This window comes from Lonchura striata, chromosome 12 (assembly GCF_046129695.1).
Source record: "Lonchura striata isolate bLonStr1 chromosome 12, bLonStr1.mat, whole genome shotgun sequence".
Classification (NCBI taxonomy): domain Eukaryota; kingdom Metazoa; phylum Chordata; class Aves; order Passeriformes; family Estrildidae; genus Lonchura; species Lonchura striata.
In genome coordinates, this window is record NC_134614.1 from 22,928,367 (window position 1) to 22,955,672 (window position 27,306).

At 46.9% G+C, this 27,306-nt stretch overlaps 1 protein-coding gene across 1 annotated transcript in view; it reads left to right on the top strand.

Annotated features, from left to right (window-relative positions):
- Window positions 1–27,306, top strand: part of ITPR1 (inositol 1,4,5-trisphosphate receptor type 1) — a 157,320-nt gene that overhangs the window by 47,484 nt on the left and 82,530 nt on the right. The window contains exons 8-31 of the mRNA XM_077786196.1: window positions 294–377; window positions 459–605; window positions 1,778–1,873; window positions 2,873–2,917; window positions 6,056–6,204; window positions 7,178–7,277; window positions 7,713–7,873; window positions 8,600–8,741; window positions 9,610–9,768; window positions 10,318–10,490; window positions 10,740–10,859; window positions 11,901–12,095; window positions 14,149–14,400; window positions 17,523–17,664; window positions 18,600–18,753; window positions 19,562–19,749; window positions 21,293–21,431; window positions 21,602–21,660; window positions 22,043–22,204; window positions 22,305–22,475; window positions 23,376–23,441; window positions 24,131–24,268; window positions 25,747–25,872; window positions 26,233–26,433. Of these exons, the coding sequence (XP_077642322.1) occupies window positions 294–377; window positions 459–605; window positions 1,778–1,873; window positions 2,873–2,917; window positions 6,056–6,204; window positions 7,178–7,277; window positions 7,713–7,873; window positions 8,600–8,741; window positions 9,610–9,768; window positions 10,318–10,490; window positions 10,740–10,859; window positions 11,901–12,095; window positions 14,149–14,400; window positions 17,523–17,664; window positions 18,600–18,753; window positions 19,562–19,749; window positions 21,293–21,431; window positions 21,602–21,660; window positions 22,043–22,204; window positions 22,305–22,475; window positions 23,376–23,441; window positions 24,131–24,268; window positions 25,747–25,872; window positions 26,233–26,433 (3,369 nt within the window). The remainder of the gene's footprint in view (window positions 1–293; window positions 378–458; window positions 606–1,777; window positions 1,874–2,872; window positions 2,918–6,055; window positions 6,205–7,177; window positions 7,278–7,712; window positions 7,874–8,599; window positions 8,742–9,609; window positions 9,769–10,317; window positions 10,491–10,739; window positions 10,860–11,900; window positions 12,096–14,148; window positions 14,401–17,522; window positions 17,665–18,599; window positions 18,754–19,561; window positions 19,750–21,292; window positions 21,432–21,601; window positions 21,661–22,042; window positions 22,205–22,304; window positions 22,476–23,375; window positions 23,442–24,130; window positions 24,269–25,746; window positions 25,873–26,232; window positions 26,434–27,306) is intronic.

Sequence of the window (27,306 nt, forward strand, 5' to 3'; positions counted from 1 at the left end):
GCATGAGTTGTTCCTTCAGAATCAGGAGTTGTGGCACAGTGGTGTGCCCCATACTAGTCACTGTGAAGAAAGTTAAATCTGCCAGCACAGATGTGTAACAAGTGGCTTCCAAGCAAGTCAGCTCTGGAATTACTTTTCTGGAGCAGATACAGAAAAGACTTTGCTTCTCCAGAGTAATGCAGCCAGCCTGCAGTATTCTGGTGAAAATTGTCTCAAAAATCAGATCAGTTGCTCATGGCAGGATCTTGTGCAGGCACAGGACAGTGGGACTGATGGTCTCATTCTCCTTCTAGGTCAACTCGGTGAACTGCAACACCAGCTGGAAAATCGTGCTCTTCATGAAATGGAGCGACAACAAGGACGACATCCTCAAAGGGGTGAGAGGCAGGGCTGTGCCTGAAGGCAGCTGGGGCCCTGCTGGGCACTGCCCTGCTGACCCTGCTGCCTGCCTTTGCCAGGGGGACGTGGTCAGGCTGTTCCACGCCGAGCAGGAGAAGTTCCTGACGTGTGACGAGCACAGGAAGAAGCAGCACGTGTTCCTCAGGACCACGGGCCGGCAGTCGGCCACGTCTGCCACCAGCTCCAAAGCCCTGTGGGAGGTGGAGGTAAGGCCTTGGGAGGAACAATTCCTCCTTCTGACTGTCCAGTTTCTTGTTTTAGGTAAAGTTTTCCTGGTGCTACAGGCTGAAATTAAAATTATTTCACTTGCTGCACTCCTTTGCACAGTCACAGATGCTCTCTGGTGCAGCACAGAGCTCTCAAGTTCAGGTGCTTTACAGTTCAGGAAAAGAACACAGAGAAACATCAATGAAGTCATTCTCTTACCAGTCACTGAAGTTTAACAACAGCTTATAATTTCCACTGTCCTGCTGAGTGTACTGAAGACTCTATTTTTGGTGTGGAATAATGTGATTATGTATATCCTCATCTGATAGGAGGCTGCAGCCCCTTGCTAGTCAGTCTGAACTGGCTTTTTAAATTCCCTTGGCTTTTAAACAGAGTGACTAACACCTTGGCCATCAGTGGCTTCTGAAAATAGCCTCAATCTGTTGGTATTATTAGCATTGGTTTATGATTTTTAAATCTGATTCAATTATGAAGTACGTATAAGAATCAAAAAATAAATTGTAATGGTGGATAGGTGTTTTTATATTCCTTTTCCAGAAGTATTTGCTGTGACATTCAGCTTCTCCTGTATCTCAAATGAAAATCTGCCTGTAATTAGCTTTACTTTGGCATGTTATCAGTCCATGGTAACTTTCCATGTCTGTGCAGTTTCCTGGACAGGTGAGAGTTCTTCCCTGAAAGGAACAGGTCAGCTGTGATGAGTTTTCTTTAGGATCACAGCAGCCAATATGGGGTTACAGGTGTTTATGGCTCTGCTTGCCCCATTTTGTCAGTAAATATAAATATTCAGTCTTCTGTACAGCATTGTTGCATTTGAAATATTTCCAGGTGTCTTCCCTCATCCACTTGAAACAGCCAAAAATTTAGTTATAGCCAAGGGTAATGGATTTGTTGCCTTTTCTAGGGGTTTCTTTCAAGACCTGGCAACACATGCACTTAGAGAGCACCTTCTTTAATTCATTCCCAATCTGAGGTGAACTGTTCCCAGCCAGCTCAGAGCATCCCCTGCACAGTCCTGGGGACAGATCCAAGGTGGCTTTGTCTTTTCTCAGCCCCTGCTTGTGTTTGCTCTGCCCTGCCCACGACATGAGGCAGTCCTGCAGGGAAGGGGGGTCTGTGCTGCATTCAGGTGTGCTCCCTGTCCCTGCAGGTGGTGCAGCACGATCCCTGCCGAGGGGGAGCTGGCTACTGGAACAGCCTCTTCAGGTTCAAGCACCTGGCCACGGGGCACTACCTGGCAGCAGAGGTACGTGGGCTGGGCTGGCACCTCTGCCTGCCCCTGCACTGCCTTCTCCTCCTTTGGCACCTTCTCCAAATCTGTCATTTCCCACCCTGAAGCTGGACACGGGGAGGGGAGGAGAGTGGTCGTTTGGATTAATACAAAAATAGATGCTAAATGTAGGAGATAAGATGAAAGAGCTGAAAGAATATCGTGGTTTGGGGTAGTCATGAGCTGATTACACTTTTTGTGTGAATTCTAGAGTCAAGAACTTCTCCTGCAAAGAATAGGCACTAAATAGTATCCTGTCATGTGGGCACTGGAATCAATGTGACTTTATTAACTGATGAATAAATGGTAAATGACTGAGAGCCTTTGGGGGAAAATGAATTCAAGTGTTGGTAATTTCTCTTGAATCACTGATTTTTGAGCAGAATCGTAGAACTGAGTATAAAATGAAAACACTGACTTCAGACCAGTCTGTAAGAACTGCAGATAAAGTCCAGATTAAATATCTCATTTTATATTCTTCTGGTAAGCAGATTGGAAAACCAGAAGCATTTTGTCACATGCACACTGCAATTCCTTTTCAGTGGTGATCCAGTGTAGAGCTTTTCCAGTAAATCTTGGATTTTCTAATCTGCCAAAACAAAAACATGCTATTAGATCATGCAGGAATATCCCAGAGGAGATTGCTCACCTGATCCCTGGTTAGAATAATGTTTGTTCTAAAAGATTTCTCCAAACCAGTAATTCCTAGGTGGAAATTCCACCTGGAACTGAAACAACAAAAAAAGCATAAACTCTAGTCTTGCCCCTGTAGTGGTTCTCCTGAAGGAGCTAAATCTCCCTGCCTGTTTGCAGGTTATTTAAGTGATTTGAGCCGTGCTGGGTGTGGGCAGTGTGCTCTGCATGCCTGGAGCAGTGCAGGGCACTGGTGACCACGAGAGCTCAGGTGATGCTCAGGCTGTTTGCCCCTTGCAGCTGTGCTGGAGTTTTGACATGCCTGTGATTCTGTTCCATCAGGTAAACCCTGACTATGAGGAAGATGACCTGGAGTGTCAATCCTCAGTAAGTATAGGCAAGGGGATGGTCCTGCCCCTGACTGAGGAGGGCTTGGCACAGACCCAGGGCTGCCCTGGCCAGTGCACAGCTGGTCCAGGCTTTGTTAGTGAAGAAACTAAAACCTGAGAATGCTCTGGAGGCTTTTAAGGCCTGTCCAAGGAGTGGGTGTTGACACTTTAGTGCAGAACAACCCACTTGGAACTGAATTAACACATTACCTGAACCCCCCTCACTCCTCCCTTTGTGGCATCTTTTTCTGTCTTCCTGTTTCCTCAACCTTTGCTTCCTTGGAGCACTGTCCTGCCCTGGGCTGGAAATCAAGTTGCTCGAGGTGACACCAGATGGGACTCGCCCCTGAGGGAATGTCCCCAGTGCTGTGCCTGTCTGACCTCTGTGCTTAAACAACAAATGTGCTGTTCTTGGGAAGCAGGATAACGGAGCAGGAATGGCAGGGGAGGTGGTTCCAGTGCCATTCCTCTGCTTTTCCTGTGGGAGCCAGTCTGTGTTGCCAGTAAATGTTGTTGTGTCAGAGATTGAGTGTGTGGTGCTCTGCATGGACAGAAGCTTGTCTTTAGTGTCAGAGGGAGCAGCGTTGCTTCAGGAGTTGAGAACAGACAAAACTGGAACAGCACTTTGCATTGTGGATTTTATTTAGTTAATTGGATTTGATCATAGGCTTATGCAGCTTTCCTGGTCATTTATCCTGTATTATAGAGGATTTGCACCATTTGGATATGACAAAGAGCTATTCCTTCTGTCCTTAAGAGATGGATGTGCTGCTTGGAAATCCTGCAGGGTGCATTTTTCCTCCTAAAAGGATTTTTCATTACAGCCTGGCCATTAAAATGCTTCCCTCGGCCTCAGATATTGAGCTGTTTTCTCGATTACTCCTTGGTGGCATTTGGAGCTTGACTGCAGTAAACATGGCAAAAAAACCCTGAAAAAACCCCACCCACAGCTATTTTCTGGGGTGTGGGGGGAATCCAGTACTGAGGTGTTTTGTTGGGTTAATTTTTTGTCAGTTAATCAGTGCTGAGGGCTCCGGGTAGACACCCTGCTCCTGTGGTGTGTCCTGCTGACCTGTGCATGGATAATATTCGTTCACTCTCAGCTCCCTGGGTTTTCCCTGCTCTCTCTCTTTACCACTAGATGGCAAAAACAGCTCAGCAAGAACAGGACCAGGAGCACAGAATTCAGCTCTGACAGGAAACTGCCCCCTCGTTTCCCATTCACTGCTGACACAGGAGGGTGTAGGCTGCTTTATCCAACTTTATCCCGACTCCAGGCACGAGCTGCCTGCAGGGTTTCTGTGCACAGCTCATGCTTTTGTTGGTGCTTTCTCCTTGTCCCCCCGAGAGCTGTGCAGGAAGGTCTCCATGGGCATGGGTGAGGTGCCAGCTCCACCTTCCAGCAGCAAAGAGGGCTGCTCTTGTCACCTTTGGGGTTGAATTTCAGTGCTCCCTGAATTGCCCCATTTTCTGCTTTACTGCTCGTGCTCAGCTTTGCCCCAGTTTGGAGAAGTGACCAATTGTCTCCCAAGGGACAAGCTGTGAGTGCAGAGCAGCTGGATCCCTCACTGTGTTCCCTCCCCTTCGTGGGGGGGGTGGATGAAGGAGACAGCTGAAATTCAGAGAATTCATTCCAAGTGAGTGAATTTCTCCCAGAATTTCTCTCCAGATGGACTCTGAGTGTAGAGTTGCTCCTTCCCTTGAAGGCACATTCCCAAAGTGTATTTCTGTTCCATACAGATAACTGCCTGTTCCCATGTACAAAATCAGACTTTAAATGTCACTGCTTCGCAGCCAAGTTCATTGACTGCAAATATGTTAACTTGGGAGTATCCTGAGGCACAAGCAACACTGGATACCTTTTCCATCTGCTCCAGGATGGCAGTGCCTTACAGCAGGACTTTGACAGGCAGGTGCCTGAGTGCTGACTCCCTTGGGTGCCACCATCACAGACAAGCTGAGAAACTGGGTTCTTGGGCACCTTGAAAATTGCAGCCAGGATTTAGGTGGTTGTGCATGGACAGCTGGTTCCTGTGCCAGGACAGTGAGCAGCTTCTTTAGGGATTTGTGACAGCTGGGAGTTCCTGGGAAAGGATCTGGAGAAAGCTGTTGTTCCTTTCCTCAGTTCATCTTTGTTTTTTCCTACCTTTTGTCTTTTCATCTGAAGCCCCAAGGGTTTATCCAATTTATATATCTTTATGTTGCTGGAGGAGGCTGGGGATTTGCTGGAACCTTGGGAATAAAGATCCTTCTGCTGCCATGGCCTTTGGAACACGTTTTTGTGCTTGAGAGCAGCACAGGCTGTAGTGTGAGCAGCAGGGCTTCCAACTCCTTGATTGGCTTTTTGTTTCTCTTGCCTGGGACTGATGGATGTGGGTCCCACTCTCGCTGCTGAAGCTGATTATTTCCCAGCAAGGTTGTTGGTACATGGTGTGGCCGGGTTTTTATATTTTCAGCTCATTAATTACGTGGTTAGAGGGATAATTGCCATGTGTGGGGTATGTCTGGAGAGCTGGTAGTGTGAGGATTGGGGATCTCAGCTGATGTGTGATATCAGAAGCCACTGAGAGCTCCCAGTGTGTGTGAGGTGAATGGCTGGGGGGGTTTGTCTCTTCTGGCACTGTCTGTGAGACGGGGGTTCTGTGTGGAGGTGGACCTCCTGTGCTGGCACTCAGGGGAAGCAAGGAGTGCTTGAAGGCCAGAGCAGCTGCTGTCAGTGTTGGGTGTCCTCAGCAGGTCAGTGTGGTGGTGGTGTCCTCAGCAGGTCAGTGTGGTGGTGGTGTCCTCAGCAAGTCAGTGTCGTGGTGGTGTCCTCAGCAGCTCAGTGTGGTGGTGGTGTCCTCAGCAGCTCAGTGTGGTGGTGTTGTCCTCAGCAGGTCACTGTCATGGTGTCCTCAGCAGGTCAGTGTGGTGGTGTCCTCAGCAGCTCAGTGTGGTGGTGTCCTCAGCAGCTCAGTGTGGTGGTGTCCTCAGCAGCTCAGTGTGGTGGTGTCCTCAGCAGCTCAGTGTGGGGTGTCCTCAGCAGCTCAGTGTGGGGTGTCCTGCAGCCCTGCCCTGCTGCAGGGTGCTCCCTGTGTGTCTGGGGCTGTGAGGGTGGCTCTGCAGGGCTGCCCTGACCTCAGGCCTTTCTCCACAGCTGGACCCCGAGCAGGAGGCGCGGCGGGGCCGGGGGCCCCAGGAGAAGATGGCTTATTCCCTGGTGTCCGTGCCCGAGGGCAACGACATCTCCTCCATCTTCGAGCTGGACCCCACCACGCTGCGGGGGGGAGACAGCCTCGTGCCCAGGTACGGTGACCCCTGCACAGCTCGGGTGCTTTTGGGGTTTCTGAAGTGAAGCTGCCCCAGACTGTCTTCCTTTCATGCTTTGGAATCAGGTTCCTCCTCTAATGAATGCTCAAATAATCAGAAAATGCCTGAAACTTGGATGAGTGCTTTACAATTGAGGTATAAGTAAGAAAACACCATTTTACAGATGGGAAAATTGAGCTAAGTGACTTCCTAAGTGAATTCCTTGCCAGGAATGACCTGAGACTAAAAGCCTTGGGTGTCCTATCAAGGCATTCATCCCTGTGACCTGTCTGTATGGTGTCAGGATGTAACAGCCTCTATTCAGCACTGGATTTTCTGTTGTTTGTGTGTTCTTTACTGTCCGTGTTGAGAAGCTGCTGCACCCTTCCAAGTGCCACACTGCACACAGCTCTTTGCTGCTGATCCCACTGACAGAGCAAGTTGGTTCCACTTATTCTGCAGCTCCCTAAACCATCAGGTACCCATATTTTGGAGTATCAGGGAGTTCTGGTACAGCTCTTTGCTGCTGTTCCCACTGAGAGAGCACAGCAAGTTGGTTCCATCTATTCAGCAGCTCCCTAAATCATCAAATACCCATATTTTGGAGTATCAGGGAGTTGTGGGCTGAAAACCCCAGAGGTAAGGGGAGAAGCTGGCAGCTCGTAGCAGTGGAAAGGTGAGGATGGGAAGAAGTTTGGGCTGTTGCTGTTCAGCAGCTGAGTTCCAGCAGCTCAGAGTGGCTGTGGTTCTGTTTTAGAGCAGAATCTCTTTCATTGCAGAAGAAGCCTTCCTCAGGTGAATTCACAGAGTGAGCTAAGGCATTAAGAGTGTTGTTCCAGCTGTGGTATGCAGTGTGGACAGAGATGACACTTCTTTTCCACTTGTTCCTGCCAGCATCTCAAAATCCCAATGCAAAGTCTTCCCAGCTGGGAAGCTGACTCATGCTGGGGCTCTCCTGACTTTCTTTCAGGAACTCCTACGTGAGGCTCAGGCACCTCTGCACCAACACCTGGGTTCACAGCACCAACATCCCTATTGATAAAGAAGAGGAGAAACCTGTGATGCTGAAAGTAAGCTCTGTTACTTTGTGTAAGCACATCCTTTGATTCCTGTACTTCCACAAAAGTGTTGGCAGGAGTTTCTCTCCCTGAGCATGTCACACACTGAGCATGTGACAGTAATGAACAGTGCCTGTGCAAAATATTTGCTCTTAATGGCTCAGTTCCATGGTAGCTTTCTAGTTACACTGTTCAGCTTCTACTCCACAACAGTCATCAGGAGCAGGGTATTTTTTCCACTGGCTACAGCAACATTTTGCCTTCTCAGTTGCTGCTCCTTTGAATTTAGGGACAGCTTTGAGCTTGCACAGTGCTCTGAGTTTGGGCTCAGCAGTGCTCCCATGCTGCCTAAGCACAGTGTGGCTTTTCTGTTTCATTATCACTGAGTGTGAGCCACTGCTTTGTTCCTGCCTTTGGGTTTGCTGATAAAGTTTCTCTGGGTTTCAGATTGGGACCTCTCCAGTGAAGGAGGACAAAGAAGCTTTTGCTATAGTGCCAGTCTCACCTGCAGAGGTTCGGGATTTGGATTTTGCAAATGATGCAAGTAAAGTTTTAGGTTCCATTGCTGGCAAGCTGGAAAAGGGAACAATAACCCAGAATGAAAGAAGGTAAGGAAACCAGAAGTGGGATCAGATAATGTTGTTTCCTGTAGTCAGCAACTGTTTCCTTGACAGTTTTATCAGAGTAAGCTACAGAAGAGGGATTTGGTTTCCTCCTTGATGAGATTTGATGTTGTTGTGTCCATAGTGGAGGTTCTCAGGCCTGGATTGTCCAGCCCTCCTTGTCCTCTGTGAAGTGAGAGCATGAGAAACGTTGTGAGCTTTGGGGGACTAATCCCCAGCATCCCTCTGCAAATGGAGTGTGGGAATTCCTAATCCACCTTGTGAGGACTGAACATGTGATTTGCTCAAATCCTCTGACCGTGCTGTGAAAATGTGCCCACACAAAAAGAGCAGGGGGTGGCTGTGTCACACCAGGGCCCGTGTGCTTCCATAGCCAGTGCCTTTTCTTTGGCCTTGGGAGAGGTTATCTCCTGATTTATGGTTTGTGGCAATTGAAAGAAGTGCCAAATAGAACTTGGCAGTTGTAGAGCTGTCCTAAAGGGATTTTCTTGTCTTGCTGCTGCTCTGGTTTAGCTGTTGGACAGTGAGGCTGCAGCAATGGGGGAGCATTAGTTTTTAATTTTAAGTTCTAGTACAAACCTCTGAGCTTTATCCAGTCTTTAATTGCTGTTAGTTTTTCACTTAGCATTTAGAAATCTGTAAACTCTGGCACTGCTCTTTTAGCACAGAGAATTTGTGTTCTCGTGTTAACAGTTTCTGGCTTTTCCACAGATCTGTTACCAAACTGTTGGAGGATTTGGTCTACTTTGTTACTGGTGGAACTAATTCTGGCCAGGACGTCCTTGAGGTGGTGTTTTCTAAACCTAACAGAGAACGACAAAAGCTGATGAGGGAGCAGAATATTCTAAAGCAGGTAGGCTGGGGTTTTCTCTGAGCTCTGCCTATGAAAAGAGTTCTTGAAAAAAAGAACCTGGTGACAGGGAACCTGGCCAGGCTTGGAGCAGCCTGGCCTGGTGGGAGGTGTCCCTGCGTGTGGCAGAGGGTTGGAACGAGATCATCTTCATGGTCCCTTCCAGTCCAAGCTGTTCTGTGCCTCTGGGAAACTTTGGTTTCATTATTGGGACCAAAAGATCCTTTGAGATTCCAGCTTTCAGCAGGCTTTGGGCAGTGGGCTGTAGGCTCACCATTGCTGGAACTAAAAATTCCAGCAGATGGTGTTGAATAAAGGTGATCAGCTTCTTCTGTCCGGGCTGCTGCATGGCCGAGAACCTCGGTGACTGCAGCGTATTTCTGATGAACCTTTGGAAATACAAAGGCACAGAGCTTTGACAGTAGCTATGAGCAGAGGAAGGCAGTGCCTCATGGGGCTGTATTGTAAATGCAGGTGAACCCTGTGGGAAGAAATTACAATGTCTGACTCAATTCAGAAGGCTGAATTATTTCTTTATTATAACTATGTTAAAATACATCAATATGTTAATATAAAAGGAGGATACTAAAACTACATACTACATTCTTTGACTCTAACACAACTCGTGACCCTCTCTCGAGAGTTTAGTCACAGGTGGGTTGGGTTGGCCATCAGCTCAAACAACCCTCACCAGAATGCAACCAAGCAATCACCCCAGGGAAACAATTCTCCAAACACATTCCACATAGGAAAAACAAGGAGCAGGAATAGAAATTGTTTCCTCTTTCATTTCTCTCTGTGCACCTGAGAGAGAGAGAGAGATGTGCTTGCCACAGGGCCGTGTCTGTGGTTTTTTTTACCAAACCTGTAGATTTTCAAGCTGCTGCAAGCACCCTTCACGGACAGCGGGGACGGGCCGATGCTGCGGCTGGAGGAGCTGGGGGACCAGCGCCACGCGCCCTTCAGGCACATCTGCAGGCTCTGCTACAGGGTGCTCAGGCACTCCCAGCAGGACTACAGGAAAAACCAGGTTGGAAAGACCTCTGTCATGATCAGCGTGGTTCCTCTGCTCAAATAAAAAAGCTTTATCCCTCAAAGTAAACCCTGCTCTGCTGTGGCTGCACAGTCAGCAAGAGGTTTTGGGATTGCTGTTTTATTCTGTTTTTCATCTGTCAGAGACTATAATGTAATTAGCAGTGGTTCTAAGAGGAATTTAAGAAAATAACAGAATTCCTGTCCCACATAGGTGATTTATGGGATTGTTCACTCTTGCTGACTGCAGGCTCTGTTGAAAGTTGCCCTGTAAAATAAGGCTGTTCATTTTTTGTTGCCATGTGTTAAAACCAAGGTCCTGTCAGATAAATATAAATGCATTGCTGCTCTCTAGTCTAGAAGAGAGGGGAGGGATGGAGGTGTTAAGGTTGTCTATCATTTGCTTTCTTTCACACAAATCATTTGGCTCTAACCCAGTTTGCTCCTTGGAGTGCTGGTATTGACAAACATCCACCTGTCTTCTGTTATTATTTCAAATTCTGCGGGTTAATTACAGCCCTTTCCTCCTTGCCTGTGTGTTTTGAAGGAATACATTGCCAAGCAGTTTGGCTTCATGCAGAAGCAGATTGGCTATGATGTCTTGGCTGAGGACACCATCACAGCCCTGCTCCATAACAACCGCAAGCTCCTGGAGAAGCACATCACAGCTGCTGAGATTGACACCTTTGTGAGTCTCGTGAGGAAAAATAGGGAGCCCAGGTGAGAGCTGCATTTCTGAATATGCGATTACCCTTCTCCTTCTGGGAGAAGTCTGTACCTGCCAGCTTGCTCAGGAGGAAGCACAGCCAGTTCACTGTGTTCTGGCACTCGCCCTGCTGTCCCCTCGGGGCAGCAAGTCTTGCTCTGCTGTTCAAGTGGAGTTCTGAATGTTTGCTTCCTGAAATGTAGATTGCTTCAGTCGAGGTCTCAGCAGTGATTGATACCCTCTTGGCTCGTGCTTTCCGACAGGTTTTTGGATTACCTCTCGGATCTGTGCGTTTCCATGAACAAGTCTATTCCCGTGACACAGGAGCTGATTTGTAAGGCCGTGCTGAACCCAGCCAACGCTGACATCCTCATTGAAACCAAGTAAGTTCGTGCCTTTCGAGGTGGTTCTCCTGGTGTGAAGCAGAAGGAAGGTGGTTCAGAGCTGAGCAGGCTGCTGGGAGTTAATTGTGTGGGATCCTCAAGCACAAGGAGCAGGCTGGGGACAGCAGGTGCCTGCCAGGTGCCTCCTCAGCCCCGCAGGCAGGAACCTGTCAGGTGTCTCCTGTTGGATCCAAAGCACACAGGCTTTGCAGGGAGGTGTGCAGGCTCCTGCTCTGCTCCTCTCCCAGCTCTGAGGGAGCTCAGCTGGCAGCTCTGCTCACCTTTCCTCCTGCTGACATGAGCTCTGGGTCTCCGGCTCTCCACTGCCATTGCTGAGGCTTCATAGCAGGCACCAAATCCTCTTTGTCTTTGGTAAAGATGGCTTTATTCAACATATGTACTAGGGAATAGATAACCATTATCAAAATACTGCAAAAGGGAAGCTGGTAGTATTTAAAATACAAATGGCTGAGAGTATACTTGCACATTTAATTCTTGTCATGAAATCATAAAGGCTATATTTATTTCTATGAACTCTTAGTATCGGTACATCACTTATTTGTCCTTGAGTATTTAATTTGAGGTTTTTTTCAGGTGTTGATATTTTCTTTGCTGGAAGCCTTTTTAGTATCAGTACCTGATTTATTTCTAGTTACTTCATCACATAAACAGAAAGAAGTTCTGACCCATTTGGCATTTATGATGTACAAAATGAATAAATTTTTTCTTTACCATATCTTTTCCCGGTCTGTTGAATGATCTTTTAATCAGTTCTCCTGTAAAGAAGCTTTTGAAAGTCCATTATTATGTGTCTTTAACTTCCTTGTTTCTTCATCTTTTTCACTTGAAAGGAGCTGAAATGTTCATCTTTTTAAGGTTGAATGGAAAGCTTATGATCTAATGCTTTTAATAATACACCCCAGTGATTTGGTGTAGTAAAATGCTACTGCTGAAAGGGCAAGATTCATTTTAGCAAGTGTCTTAAGAGAGAAGTGAAGGATGCATGTGGGTCTGGAGTTTAACCTCCCTTTCTCCTGGCAGGCTGGTGCTCTCAAGATTTGAATTTGAGGAAGTGTCGAGTGGAGAAAATGCCTTGGAAGTGGGCGAGGACGAGGAGGAAGTGTGGCTGTTCTGGAGGGACAGCAGCAAGGAAATCCGCAGCAAGAGCATCCGAGAGCTGGCCCAGGACGCCAAGGAGGGGCAGAAGGAGGACAGGGACGTGCTCAGCTACTACAGGTGAGCAGCACACGGCAGCTCAGAGCTCAGCAGGGCTGCCTGGGTGTGCTGGGGAGGAAAACTCCTGCTCCAGGCACAAAACAGCCTTCAGAGAGGCAGGGTGAAGTCTCTCAGAAGTGAGAGCTGAAAGCACAAAGTTATTCGTGGCGAGGAGTCCAGGTATTGACACGAGCCAGTGCAAACTGATTTTTAAAAAATAGTTCAGGCTTCGAGTGTGTTGTGCTTCACAAGTACTTTGTGCTTGGTTTCCTGCTGGTGGATGTTGGAAAATCCCCTGCAGGTGACCACTGGGTTCCCTGTGTTCGGGGGGCACTTGGGGATTGCAGGATTTGGGTGTGTAGATGCCTTTGCTTTTGGTTTGCACGAGGTCGGTGCTGCTCTCCGTGCCTCCTGCTTTCTCTGCACGCCCTATGGGGTCCTGGATTCCCAGCAGCAGCAGCACGAAGCTGTGTTGGTGCCCCAGGCTGGGTGTGGAGGCTGTGCAGGGCTCTTTGCACAGCCCAGGCCGTGCTTTGGGCAGCTCTGACACGCCTGAGGTTTCCAAGTGACTTGACAAGACACCAAGTTCTTGGCATTGCAAGGTCAGGTTTCAGCCCAGACCAAATTCCTGTGTCTGGGTTATAAACCCCTGGGAGTCATTTGACAGGCTGAGTTGTGGCAGTGCAGAAAGCACAGCTAGATTATTTGTTTAAATAACCATTTTATTTTGAATTGTTTCTTTCATTGAAATGATCCTTGCAGCAGAATTCCTAATACGTGGTTTTATTGGAGCCTGTTGGAGCTTCAAAGGAGACCTCTTAGATAAAAGTTTTTTAAAACATACTTGCTTTCAAAGTAGGTATTTTGCTTGGTTTTAAATAGAATCGATAAATTTTGGTGTGTATGTGTATTGGTACAACAGTAGTAGTGTTGATTATTTTTTAGTCTACATTACATATATTTATATGTACTTTGCACAGGAAATTAGACCATAATCTTCAAGCCTACATAAACTAATGCATATAATTTCTTTCCTTTTTTCCATTTTCTCCCTGAAGATACCAGCTGAACCTCTTTGCTTCATATATATATTTTTTTAATGTACATAAACTATATTTTAGATACATTTATATATGCTTTGTTTCTAATGGTTAAAATACATTTATATCTAGTTATATATAGTTCACACAGGAAATAAAATCGTAACCTTTATGCCTACATAAATGAATGCATATAATTTTCTTTTTTTCCCCTTTCCCTCCAAAGATACCATGTGAACCTCTTTGCTTTATATATGTATTTTCATGTACATCTTTGGATATATTAGATATCTTTGGATATATTAGATATATTTATACATCTATATTTAGAATATTAGATATATTTACACATGCTTTGTTTCTAATGGTTAAAATACATTGTGTATCTAGTTATATATACTTCACATGGGAAATTAAATCATAACCTTCAAGCCTACATAAATTAATGCATATAATTTCCTTTTTTTTTCCCTTTCCCTCCAAAGATACCAGCTGAACCTCTTTGCTTTATATGTATTTTTTTATGTACATATTTGGATATATTAGATATCTGTGGCTATATTAGATATATTGGATGTATTTGGATATATTAGATATATGTTTAGAATATTAAATATATTTATACATGCTTTGTTTCTAATGGTTAAAATACATTGTATATCTAGTTATATATACTTCACATGGGAAATTAAATTGTAACCTTTATGCCTACATGAATGAACACATATAATTTTCTTTTTTTCCACTTTCCCCCCAAAGATACCAGCTGAACTGCTTTGCTTTATATATATATTTTCATGTACATAAAGTATGTAGACGTATTAGATATAGTTGGATATATTAGATATATTTGTATATATTAGATAGATATATATTTAGAATATTAGATACATTTATACATGCTTTGTTTCTTATGGTTAAAATATATTGTATATCGAGCTATATATACTTCACACGGGAAATTAAATCATAACCTTCAAGCCTACATAAATTAATGCATATAATTTTATTTTTTTTCCCCTTTCCCCCCAAAGGTACCAGCTGAACCTCTTTGCTCGAATGTGCCTTGACCGCCAGTACCTGGCCATCAACGAGATCTCGGGGCAGCTGGACGTGGACCTGATCCTGCGCTGCATGGCCGACGAGAACCTGCCCTACGACCTGCGCGCCTCCTTCTGCCGCCTGATGCTGCACATGCACGTGGACAGGGACCCCCAGGAGCAGGTGACCCCCGTCAAGTACGCCCGCCTCTGGTCCGAGATCCCCTCCGAGATCGCCATCGACGAGTGAGTGCCCGCCGGGGGCTGGCGCGGCCGGGGCGCGGGGAGCCTCTTCACCGTCCATGTTCTGCACAGCTCCACGTGCACGGGTCTCTGGAACGATCGTGTGTCATTCTGAGTTTATTCTGCACAGCTCATGGTTCTACGGGTCTCTGGAACGATCGTGTGTCATTCTGAGTTTATTCTGCACAGCTCCAGTTGTATGGGTCTCTGGAAGTATTGTGTGTAATTTGTGTTCTGCACAGCTCCGCGTGCACGGGTCTCTGGAACGATCGTGTGTCATTCTGAGTTTTGTTCTGCACAGCTCATGGTTCTACGGGTCTCTGGAAGTATCGTGTGTAATTCTGAGTTTTGTTCTGCACAGCTCCAGTTGTATGGGTCTCTGGAAGTATCGTGTGTAATTTGTGTTCTGCACAGCTCATGGTTCTACGGGTCTCTGGAAGTATCGTGTGTAATTCTGAGTTTTATTCTGCACAGCTCCAGTTGTATGGGTCTCTGGAAGTATCGTGTGTAATTCTGAGTTTATTCTGCACAGCTCCAGTTGTATGGGTCTCTGGAAGTATCGTGTGTAATTCTGAGTTTTATTCTGCACAGCTCCAGTTGTATGGGTCTCTGGAAGTATCGTGTGTAATTTGTGTTCTTCACAGCTCCGGTTGTACGGGTCTCTTATTGTGTTTAATTTGTGTTCTTCACAGCTCTGCTTGTACGGGTCTCTGGAAGTGTCGTGTTTAATTTGTGTTCTTCACAGCTCCAGTTGTACAGGTCTCTGAAAGTATCGTGCTTAATTTTTGTTCTTCACAGCTTGCTGTTGTACAGGTTTCTGGAAGTATCATGTGTAATTCTGATTTTTGTTCTTTGCAGCTCATGGTTCTACGGGTTTCCAGAATAATTGTGTTTAATTCTGATTGTTGTTCTTCACAGCTCCGGTTGTACGGGTCTCTGAAAGTATCGTGCTTAATTTTTGTTCTTCACAGCTTGCTGTTGTACAGGTTTCTGGAAGTATTGTGTGTAATTCTGATTTTTGTTCTTTGCAGCTCACGGTTCTATGGGTTTCTGGAACAATCGTGTTTAATTCTGATTTTTGTTCTTCACAGCTCAAGGTTGTACAGGTTTCTGGAAGTATCGTCTTTAAGATTTTTGTTCTTTGCAGCTTGCAGTTCTATGGGTTTCTGGAAGTATTGTGTTTAATTCTAACTTTTGTTCTTCACAGCTCACGGTTGTACAGCTTTCTGGAAGTATTGTGTTTAATTCTGATTTTTGTTCTTCACAGCTCATGGTGTACAGCTTTCTGGAAGTATTGTGCTTAATTCTGATTTTTGTTCTTCACAGCTCGCTGTTGTATGGCTTTCTGAAAGTATCATGTTTAATTCTAAGTGGCTGGTAACTTGTTGCTGCCCAGTTTGTTGGTTAGGAGTTGCTAGAGCTCGCCAGACTTTACTCTGAAGGTGTTTGCGTTCTTGTCTCCTGGGTAGAAGGTGCTTCCCGTGGGTGTGGGTCCCTGCTCTCCCAGGTGTGGCTTGGTTCCCATGCTCAGGCTGATGTGCAGGCTGATCCTCACATTCCTGGTCAGCCCAGCCATCAGCTGTGCTCAGCCCAAGCACCACGCCTGAGCCATGGCTTTACAAGGCTTTTTTTTGGGGAAGGTTTTACCATTTGCAACAACTGCAGGGTTTTAAGGCAGCATCAGCCCCGAAGTCACGCGTTGTTTTTGGAGTTGCTGTTTGTGAGTAAATCAGACACCCCATAACGCGTTGCTGGGAATTGAATAAGCTCCCTGTGTGTGGGGTGAGCTCGGTGGTCACGGCGTGTCTGGGTGATGTGACCATGGAGTGACCTGGAGCTGGGCAGAGCAGGGATTCATCTCTCCTCCTGCCTCGTTTGGTTGGAGAGCCACAGAATTGTTAAGCTTGGAAAAGCCCTCCAAGCTCGAGTCCAACGTTCAGCACTGAGCTGTGTCCCCAAGTGCCACCTCCAGCCCTGTCCCCAAGTGCCACATCCGCACGGCCTTGGAACACTTCAGCTGTGGTGCTTCCACCACTGCCCTGTTCCCTGTTGACTGCTGTTCCAGTAAAGACATTTTCACTCAAATCTCCCTAAAACTCCCAGATTTGATTCCATTTTCTCTGAGTGTGGTCCCCTCAAGACAGATTGTCCTTATTGGAGCTCACCACCACCAGCAGAAACAAGGAGGAAGATGCTGAAACAAGGACATGGTCCTGAACATGCATCCAGTAGAAAATCCTCTGGCACAGTGCTCAAAAACCTACACAGAGCCACAGCTGGAGCAGGCACATGGTTTCTCAACCACTTGTATTAACTCTAAAATTAATAATTCCAAATTTATAGTGCTCAGCTGTTCGGAGCTCATTTTTTTTTCAGTTGGAGAAAATGAACACCTAATATTGAAGTTACATCTTAGGAATTGAAAGTTAAATCTTAGGCATTTAAGTCTTGTCAATGTTAATGCTGGTGTTCAGTGGTTTCTTGTATTTCCTTCCTTGCCAGCCTGGTTTTCTCTGCTGAGAGAGATGCAGTAAATAATAAATGAAATTTCAAGGCTGAAATATAAAACCAAATGGTTTTAGCTCTGGCAGAGGCTTACCAGTGATCAAACAGGAAGCAAAAGTATTTTGTGGGAGGTAGTGGAATTGTCCTTCTCAAAGTCACACTGAACAAGAAAAAAACCTAGAATTTATATTAAAAATTAATATCTGCTTTGCATATATATTGGTTTTATTTGGAGGAAGAATATGGCCCCCACTCAGCCTCTCTTGGCCACCCATTCTCCTCAGTGCTGCACATCACTTGTCATTGTTTCCACTCAAATAATGAGGGTTGCCTTTTCTGGTTTTTGGGACAAAATTATCTTTTTGTTTTGTTTTGTTTTTCTCAGATGTTTTATAATAGTACCTAATGAGCATATGGGATAAGCCAACAAAAGCCAGGAAATTCTGGTGTCATTGTCCTGACTCCCTCATTTGGATAAATTATTTACCAGCCTTTAGCTTTTCTTAGATTTTGACAAACAAATGAAAATTTGTAATGGGGGGAAAAGAGCCCTGTGTATTTGCATGCTAAGTTTTGTTTTGTTTTCTTTTTTGTTTTGTTCTTTTTTTTCCCCTCTTCAGCTATGATAGCAGTGGAACTTCCAAAGATGAAATTAAGGAGAGATTTGCACAAACAATGGAATTTGTAGAGGAATATTTAAGAGATGTGGTGTGTCAGAGGTTCCCTTTCTCTGATAAAGAGAAAAATAAACTCACTTTTGAGGTAGTTATCCAGTTCTGATTTGATCCTTTTTTTTTTTTGTGGAATGTTATTTTTTTCAGCACCAGGTAGTTTGGCAAGTAATTAGTGAGTGTAATTAGTGAGCGTTGAGCCTCAGCTGGCTCTTTCTGTTCATGCAAGTAACCCCACTGAAGTTTGTGAGTTTGCAATGATGGTTCTTGAAATGCAATTAAAGCATGTCAGTTTATGTCTGAGGTTTGCAGCAGCCTTGTTTATTCTCTGGGCTCTTCGTGTTATTGCAAAGCCAGGCTTTACTGGAATAAATATCTCAAAAATTAAACACTGTTTGCATGCACAGAGAGACTCTAGAGCTTATAGTGATGTTTACCAAGAGGAAAAAGTGTCCTGTGACTTACTGACCTGTTAAAATAGTCTGTGCAAATAAAACACAGCAAATCCATGCAACAAATAATTAATTTAAGAAAAGCTGTGATACTCTGTAAAAATACAGTTGATGTCATACACTTCTTATAATGGGGCTACATTAAATATTTGCCCTGTATGTGATATTTTTATGTGGGTCTTTATGGGGTAGACTTGTGGGGAAACTTTATAGCTTGGAAGTTACAAAGCTCAGCTTTATGGGTGTGATATCTTTTTGTAAGACAGTGATAAAAGTTACCTGTACCTTCCCTCTAGTCTTGCCCTGTTTTATAATGAGACAAGTAAAATCTGGTTTTGTAGCTATAGACTGTCAGTTGCAGGTACAGACATTAACTGCAAGCATTGGAGTATTTGTAGGCAAGTAGAAAACTTTCTGCTGTGATGTAGAACTAGGCAGTCTTTCAGAATTCCCAGATATTGTGATAAAATGCAGCCCTCAGCCAGGTTCTTGATCTTGTCACTGTGTTAAGACAACTTGACTGTGCTAGCAAAATGTTTAGTATTAATCAGGCTTTTTATTGTTATTTTGGTAGGTTGTTAACTTAGCCAGAAATCTGATATATTTTGGTTTCTACAACTTCTGTGACCTCCTCAGACTAACCAAAATCCTCCTTGCTATATTAGACTGTGTGCACATCACTACCATCTTCCCTATCACCAAGATGGCAAAAGGCGAGGAAAGTAAAGGTAAGGCTGCAAGGTATAGGACAGAAAGTTCTTGGGTGGCTCTGGTTCATCTCAAAATGTCACTGTGGGGTGGGACAATGAAGTCACACAACATCCTGAGCTGGAAGGGACCCACCAGGATCACCCAGCCCAGCTCCTGACCCTGCACAGACACCCCAAATCCCACCCTGCCCATCCCTGGCAGCTCCTGGAGCTCTGGCAGTCTCTGTGCCCATTCCTGGGGGGGCCTGGGCAGTGCCAGCACCCTCTGGGGATGAACCTTTCCCAAAATCCAGCCTGAGCCTCCCCTGGCCCAGCTCCAGCTGTTCCTGGCTCCCATCCCTGTCCCAGGGCAGAGATTGGAGCTGCAGCCCCAGTGAGGTCTGACCTCTGCCCCATCTGAGCAGACCAAGAGATCTGAGCTGCTCCTTGTATCACTTCTCCTCTAGTCCCTTCCCCATCTTTGTAGCCTCCTTTAGGTGCTTTCTAACATCTTTAGATCTTATATTTTGGCCCCCAAAACTGCCTCCAGGACTGGAGGTGAGGCTGCTGCAGAGCAGAGCAGAACAATCCCCTCCCTCCCTGGCCTTGATGCTGTGCTTGGAAATCTCTTTTCTGTCCATGGCTTGGTTGTAAAGCTGAGCAGTTCCTGTGAAGGGAGAGGGCAGGGGGCTTCTCCAAGCAGTGCAGTGCCTCTGTTGGCTTTCCCTGTCCCCGGGGTGTGGGTGTGTGATGTTGGGACAGTTTCCTTTGCAGGCTGTGGCCAGTCCTTGCCCTGTTAGCACAGTCTCCTCGCAGCTCGCTAACCCCAGCTGTTTCCTCTCTGAAGGGAGCAATGTGATGAGGTCAATCCATGGCGTGGGGGAGCTGATGACCCAGGTGGTGCTCAGGGGTGGGGGCTTCCTGCCCATGACTCCCCTGGCAGCTGCCCCCGAGGGGAATGTCAAGCAGAGCGAGCCAGAGAAGGAGGACATCCTGGTCATGGACACCAAGCTCAAGATCATCGAGATACTCCAGGTACCACATGGATGCAGCTCCTCATGCTGTCCTCCAGCATTAATTGTGTCCTGCTGCCTCTTAATGTGCTCTGAACCTCAAACTGGGAAAGTATTGCCAGGGTGACTTTGTCAGGCACAGGCCTCTCAACTTGTTTATGATAATATTGTGCCATTATTGAAAGAATTTATTAGAAAAGAGTTTGCAGTAGACATTTGAGTATTTAACAGTGATTTGTGAGTATCTGACTTGAGGCAGAGCTGTCGTTTGCCACCCTGTTGTCTCCCCAGTTTCTCAGAGTCTGCAGGGCCATCTGAAGTGCCCTGAGGAATGGGGAGATCTCAAGACTGCTCTTGGCAGAGCCATCAGCCTGCCATGTATTTTCAGCATGCACAGCCAGCCTCTCCCTCCTCCATCTCTGGTTTTCTCACTCACTCACCCCAAAGTCTTTGGGATGCACACGTTTTTTCCTCGTTACTGACTCAGAATTACTGCACTGAGATGCATCTTCCCTCTCTGGGTGTGGGAGTCCTTCTTGTGCTCAGTAGCTTCATCAGCGAGGCCCTGGGGGTCAGAATGCTGCCAGAGCCTGCTGGGTGATGCAGGAGAGCAGCAGGAGAGCTTGGTGTTCCTCCCTGTGCCCCGTGGGGAGCTCTGCCCTTCCCTCAGCAGCAGATGCAGCACAGGGGAGGCTCCATTGCTTCCTTGCACCATTGCTTATTTTTAGCTCAAGCCAGAGCTTCTCTCGTGGCCTGGCATGTGCAGGGGGATATTTCAGTGTGCTAGTGTTGCCTGCTACCAGGGGCCACTCAAACTGGTGTTAAACATTCTCCCCGAAAACTGTGAGAACTCCGAGTGTTCTTGGCTCTGTAGCTCCTTCCTCAACAGGAAGATGGTGGAGAAGGTGCTCTCTGCTAGGTTGGAGGTTTCTGTGGCACCAGCTGGTCCAGCCCAACTGAAATGGTGACATGCATGGCAGAATGTGGCTCCTGGCAGCTCTCTGTGTCCCAGCACCCCAGGAGAGCAGCAGCACATGTGCAGGATGGAGATGGAAATGCTGCTTTCCTTTCCTGGGGGATGGGGTGAGGATGCCAGCATCACACAGGAATAAGGCACCAAAACCCTGCCAAAATGTTTCAGTCATCAGAATTTATTATGTGTGTGTATCATGCTCTTTGAAATCTCTGGAAAATATTACTGAATTCGGGGGGTTTTGAAGGCAGCATTTCCATATCTTGGAAAGATGGAATCCCAGGATGGTTTGTGTTGAAAAGGACCTTGAAGCTCATCCAGTTCCACTCCCTGCCATGTGCAGGGACATCTTCCAGGGTGCTCCAAGTTTCATCCATCCATCCTGGCCTTGGGCACTTCAAGGATCCGGGGGCAGCCACAGCTGCTCTGGGCACCTGTGCCATGCCCTCACCACCCTGTGTAACTCTTCCAGGTTAAATCCACATCTCTGCTCAGTTGATGTTGCACTTTGGTAGCTCTGCTGTGTGTGAATTGCAGATGTGGTGGAAACACACAGATTATTTCAACGTTTTTCCTACTTCTGTGTCATCAGTTTATTCTGAACGTGCGGTTGGACTACAGGATCTCCTGCCTGCTTTGTATATTTAAACATGAATTTGATGAAAGCAATGCCCAGATGTCCGAATCCCCCACTGGAAGCAGTAGTCAAGAAATGCCAGCTAATGTACCAGGTGGGTTATTTGGCAAGGAGGGAGGTTGTGTGGCTTAGGAAAAACTCTGGGATCTTTAAGGGGCTAATGGGATGGTTGTTTCAGGTCCCCACTTGCCTTTGAAATGTTTTTAAGCTGGAAAAACAGCTTTGCTGCCACTCTGACCTCATGTATTTGTTTTATTTTTTCAGGAGCCCTGGACTTTGAACACATTGAAGAACAAGCTGAGGGGATCTTTGGTGGAAGGAAAGTATCTCTTCACAGGTGCTAATCGAGGGGAAGTCCCCAGGCTGGAGGGCTCCTGACGAGTGGGGACTAGGAAAACAGCTTCCTTTTCCTAAAGTGGCTTTGGTGCAGCTCAGAGTAGGGTCCATTTGGATCCAGAGATAAGGAGCAGCTCTGGGGTTCTTCAGCCAGAAGGATCATCAGGGGAGGGCTCTGTGCTGTGGGTGAAAGCCAAGGTACAGGATTAGTTCATCTCAGCTTGATGCTGCAATAAAACCTCAGTACAATTTCCTCCTTATTTAAAAGTAAGAAAAAAAAAAGGTTTTCTGCCACTGCTAAGGGGGCGTAGAGCCAGCTGGGACCCTCAGTCTAACGTGCTGGTTGACTCCTGCTGTGTTTGCAGTGAGGAGAACACCCCTCTGGATTTGGATGATCACGGGGGCAGGACTTTCCTGCGGGTGCTGCTGCATTTAACGATGCACGATTACCCTCCCCTGGTGTCTGGCGCACTGCAGCTGCTCTTCAGGCACTTCAGCCAGAGACAAGAGGTCCTTCAGGCTTTCAAGCAGGTACCTGTGTGTCTGGAGAGAGTTATTCCTCATCTGGATGTATTTATGGCAGCTGAACCCAGCCCTTCTTGTGCAACTAATGGCTTTGCCTCCCTGTAAGGTTCAACTGCTCGTTACCAGCCAAGATGTTGACAACTACAAGCAGATCAAACAAGATTTGGACCAGCTGAGGTCAATAGTGGAGAAATCTGAGCTCTGGGTGTACAAAGGCCAAGGTCCTGATGAGGCCATGGACAGTGTGCCAGGTGAAAACGAGCACAAGAAGAAAGAGGTAATTGGGTTGTGTTTGTGTGAATTGGGGGGGTATTTGGAGGGTGTAGCTGCTGTCAGAACTGTGACAAGGCCCATCTTTCCAGCACACTGCCTAGGTGAGGTTCTCTCTACTGCTTTCAGGCTGAGGCAGGAATGAGAGGAGAACTTGAGGCAGGTAGACCCTGAGGTGTCACCTCTAGGGTCTAACAGGGCTGGTTTGGGTTTGCTCTGGCTCCCCAGCTGTGTCCTTTCAGCACTGACTGGTGGATTTGTGCAATCAAAAATACCTCAAGTAAGGTAAGGGCAGAGCTTTGAACTGCTCAGGTGATGCATTTTGAGTCATGGCAGTTGATTAAATGACAGCAGAGAACTGTGCTTTATCTCCACTTGATAACACAGGATTTTCCCCACGTGCACATCTGGCTTAGAACTCTTGAGCATCTTTTCCATCCATATAATTTGCAATCAAATAGGAAAGACTGGATGAGGGGATCTAAGAAGCAGTCCCTGGTTTAGGAACATTTATTGCTGGTAGTAAATACAAGTAACCCACTTGTTGCTTTTCTTGTACACATTGCTGTGAGGAGTCTCTTGGTATTTGTGCAGTGACAGTTTAATAACAATAGAGAGGGAGAGAAAGGAAGGGGTTTTTTCTGAGGGGAGACTTGATTAGAGACAGAATGTGACAGGCCAAGGATGGGAGGTTGCTGCCTCTGAAATCATCCCTCCCTCACCTTTTTTTGTGTCCTAGAGGTCAATGTGACTTGACAGGATAATTGTATGTGTTTTTCTGAGGCTGTCAGCTGGAGGATGACAGTCCTTCCCAGGAGGAGAGCGGGCGCTACCCTAGAACGGTAATTTTAGCCTTCATGTAGACAGTAGTATAAGCTACTAATAAATTGTCTGATTTTATCCTCAGGAAGGTCACAGCAAGTCTCAAAAGCCTGAAAGTACTAGCAGCTACAACTACCGGGTAGTAAAAGAGGTAAAACTTTGCTTCTTGATAGTTCACTGGAAGTGTAAATGAGTAACAGAGCTCTGGAGAGCTGCAGTCAGAGGGAGGCACCCAGGAAAGTCTGAGTCACTCTGCCATTGTGGAAACTATTTGCTGAGTAATAACAAATCCCAACTTGAATGAGAAGCCAGGATAGAATAAGCACGACGTGTGTATTCTTTCCTTAAGAATGGATTAGTGAGAAACGTGACGTTTGCTGCTGTTTCAATGGTAACACAATATTTTTATTGTTAAGGACTACAAAGGCAGTAAGCAAAGGGAAAAGCCATTTAATTTTCCCTGTCCTGAGTACCTTGCACTCAAAGCCACTGTGCTGTTGAAATGCAGTGTAGAAGATAGCAGGTGAAGAACGTGCTGTGGTGCTGGTGTGGTGTGAGCTGAAGGTGTGTCTGTGGCTCTGCTGTGGAGCTTGATGTTGGGTTCTGCAGGAGCGTAGAGTCTCAGAATTGTAGAGTATCCTGAGGTGGAAGGGACCCACAAGGATCATCCAAGTCCAGCAGCCCTAGTCAGATGCCACGGATGGAGCCTGGGCCACGAGGGGCTGCCTGGAGCCGCTCTGCTCCGTGCAGATGAGTTGGTCCCTGTTGCTGCTCTCTGGGACCTGGCGTTCTCTGGAAGAAAAGCCAGAGTTGGGGCTCTAAGGCCAGTGTCTCCTGCAGATCCTGCTGCGGCTCAGCAAGCTCTGCGTGCAGGAGGGGGCCTCGGTGAGGAAGAGCAGGAAGCAGCAGCAGCGACTCCTGAGGAACATGGGCGCTCACGCCGTGGTGCTGGAGCTGCTGCAGATCCCTTACGAGAAGGTGGGGCTTTGTGTCACGTTGAGAGGCTTTTCATACCTCCTCTGAATCTTCCTGAACCTCCTTCCTGTACATTGGATGCACAGAGGCTGGTTTATGTAGCCTCATAGTCTGTAGAATACCCACTCTCAGAAATAAGGAGCTCAGGCAAATTCTGTTTACTGAAGCCAGTGAATATGCAGATTGCCTGAAGAAATATTCACACACTGTACTTCAGAATTAAGGCTCAGCTCGAGCTTTTCATGTGAGGCAGGTGCTGCCTTGAGGTTGAGCTGTGTTGATGGAAGCAAGACCCTCCTTGTGAGGCAGCTGTGTGAGCACCATCCTGGGAACGAGGAGGGAAGGGAGGGTGCCTGCTCCCCCAGGGGTTTTATGAGCAGTAGATACAGATCCTCCCCCAGCTGTAGAGTCCTAAACTCCCCGTTAGAGGTGAACAAATACCCACTGGCTCTCCAGGTGAGGTTTGTGCCCCTGATTAGCCTGATCAGGGCTAACACTTGGCAGCTGTGCAGGTTGGACCCACTGGGCCTGGGCTGTGCCTGTGAGCCTGCAGAGCACCAGGCTGTGCCAACACAGCACACCCCAAGGTCATCACCTTGGCTGCTCGTTAATCACAGGTGACAGGTATTTATCAGGACAGAGGTGAGGCACCTCTTCACATTTTCCTGGTCACTCTGCTGTCCTCTGTTCCAAACTCATCAGGTTTCTGAGAACCAGTAATTCTACACAGTAGCTTTGATTAATGTTCATTCTCGTGGTTTGTTGCATCATGTTTTGCTAAAAAATTGACAGGAGAAACACCCTTCAGCACCCTCTCATCACCTTTCTGTCCCCTGTATGTGAATGTGTATCAGACAGGCAGTGTGGAAGGGGTTTCACCCTTGGAAAGACATGGAATTCCTTAAAAATAAAAGCAGACAGGAATTTTCCAACGTGCGGCTGCTGCCTTCGGCGGGTTGGGAATCCAAGCTGACATCAGAGGAAGGGCACCGGCTCCTCAGCAGTGCTTGGAAGGCTGCGAGGAGCGTGGAGGTTCCAGGAAGGAGAAATGGGGCTGAGCTGGTGCAAAAGCAACTTTCCATCCCTGCTTTGCCCTGAGCTTCCCCGGCTGCGGGAAGGCGCTGCAGCGGGACGTGGCAGCTTTCCTGGGCAGCCCCGAGGTGATGATGTGTGGTTTGGCCAAGAGGCTGGGATGTTCAGAAGAGTAGAAGTGACTAAAGCACGTTGCTGGCAGGCCTGGCTGTGGAATAGGCACTTTTAGAGAATAAACTACTGTAATTTCTATTACGGGCTTTATTTTTGACGCTCTTTGGAAGCGTGGAGCTGGCCCAGCTCATCCCAAATGTCTGTGAACTGGGTGGAGGTTTGTTTTCCTTCGGGGTGTGAGAGACGTGACAGTTCCCTTGCTGGAGCTGTGGCTCTTCCTGTGCTCACCTCAAGGTGAACTTCTGGATTCTTTTTAACCCCTTCTTCTTTGTCAGGCTGAAGACACGAGGATGCAGGAGATAATGAAGCTCGCACACGAGTTCCTGCAGAACTTCTGTGCTGGGAACCAGCAGAACCAGGCCTTGCTGCACAAGCACATAAACCTGTTCCTTAACCCAGGGGTAAGAATAACCTCAAGCCATGATTTATTTTTTTGTTCTAGCAAGAGAAAGGACTGAACTGTCCTTGGTGATACCTCTGGGGCTGTTCTGTTGCAAGACTGGTTGAAGAGGTCACATTTTGTTTTCATTCTAAAGCCTCAAAAGTTGGCAAGATGTTTGTTTAGGGCAGTTTCAGTGTAGAAAGTTCAAGAGGCTGAAGTGGAGTGAAAAATAGGCTGAGATAGGAGCAGTGGTGTTGAAAGCTGAGGTCCTCAGCAAAGTTCCCTTCAGCCCTGCGCTTGCAGGAGTGGGGATCCCTCAGTGGGGATGTGGTGGGTTGTTGATTTTCTGATCTTTGCTCCTTTTCATCCCCTCCATCAGATCCTGGAAGCAGTGACGATGCAGCACATTTTCATGAACAACTTCCAGCTCTGCAGCGAGATCAACGAGCGCGTGGTTCAGCACTTCGTCCACTGCATCGAGACGCACGGCAGGAACGTTCAGTACATCAAGTTCCTGCAGACCATCGTCAAGGCAGAGGGGAAATTCATTAAGAAATGCCAAGATATGGTAATGGCTGAGGTGAGAGCTGCAGAGATTTGCAGGGTCTGAACAGAAGTTTGCACATAGCAGTTGGTGAACATGACAAATTGATCCTCTCGCTTCGGGGACTGCCAAGAAGCTGACAGCTCTCACCGTGCAAAAAGAGCATTACAGCTCCCAGGAAGCTCAGGCTTTTTGTGACCAAAAGCTCTCTGAGCTCCTGACTCACAGGTGTAACGAGGGGTTGGTTGTTAATGGCACGAGTTACTTCCCAGGCCTGTACCCAGCAGCATGTAGGTGGGGTTATGAAGCAAAATTGGCTTGAAGAGAAGGAGTTGGATTTCAAGATCACTAAAGCAGAAGGAGAATTTCACCATGATAGCATTTTGATGGGGAATTTTTTTATGAAATCACAGAACCACCCAGAGAATCACCTTCCACTATCCCAGGGTGCTCCAAGCCCCACCAATCTGGCCTTGGGCACTTCCAGGAATGGGGCAGCTCCAGCTTCTCTGGGCAGCTGTCCCAGGCCCTCACCACCCATTTTTTTTCTGCCATCTAAACCTGCTCTCAATTTGAAGCCATCCCTCTTTGTCCTTGCAAATAGCCTTTGCAAGATGTGCTTACTCAGCTTTTCAAGTGTGGAGGGGAGGAAGATGAGGATTGGCTTTAGGTGTGTGAGGAACTGGGACCTGGGGAGGCAGGATGAAAGGGAGCAGTAAGAGAAGGGTGAATTAATGCCTTTAAGGGGATATTGGATGGGATCTGTTTGGCAGATCTGCACATCTCATGGAATGTTTTGGCCTCCTCAGCAGGGGGAGCCCCAGGATCAGATTTGTCCAGTATGGCTTTTGAGCATCAATCCTGATGCGTGGATCAAAAATCTTCCATATTTTGTTGTTTAGCTCAAAA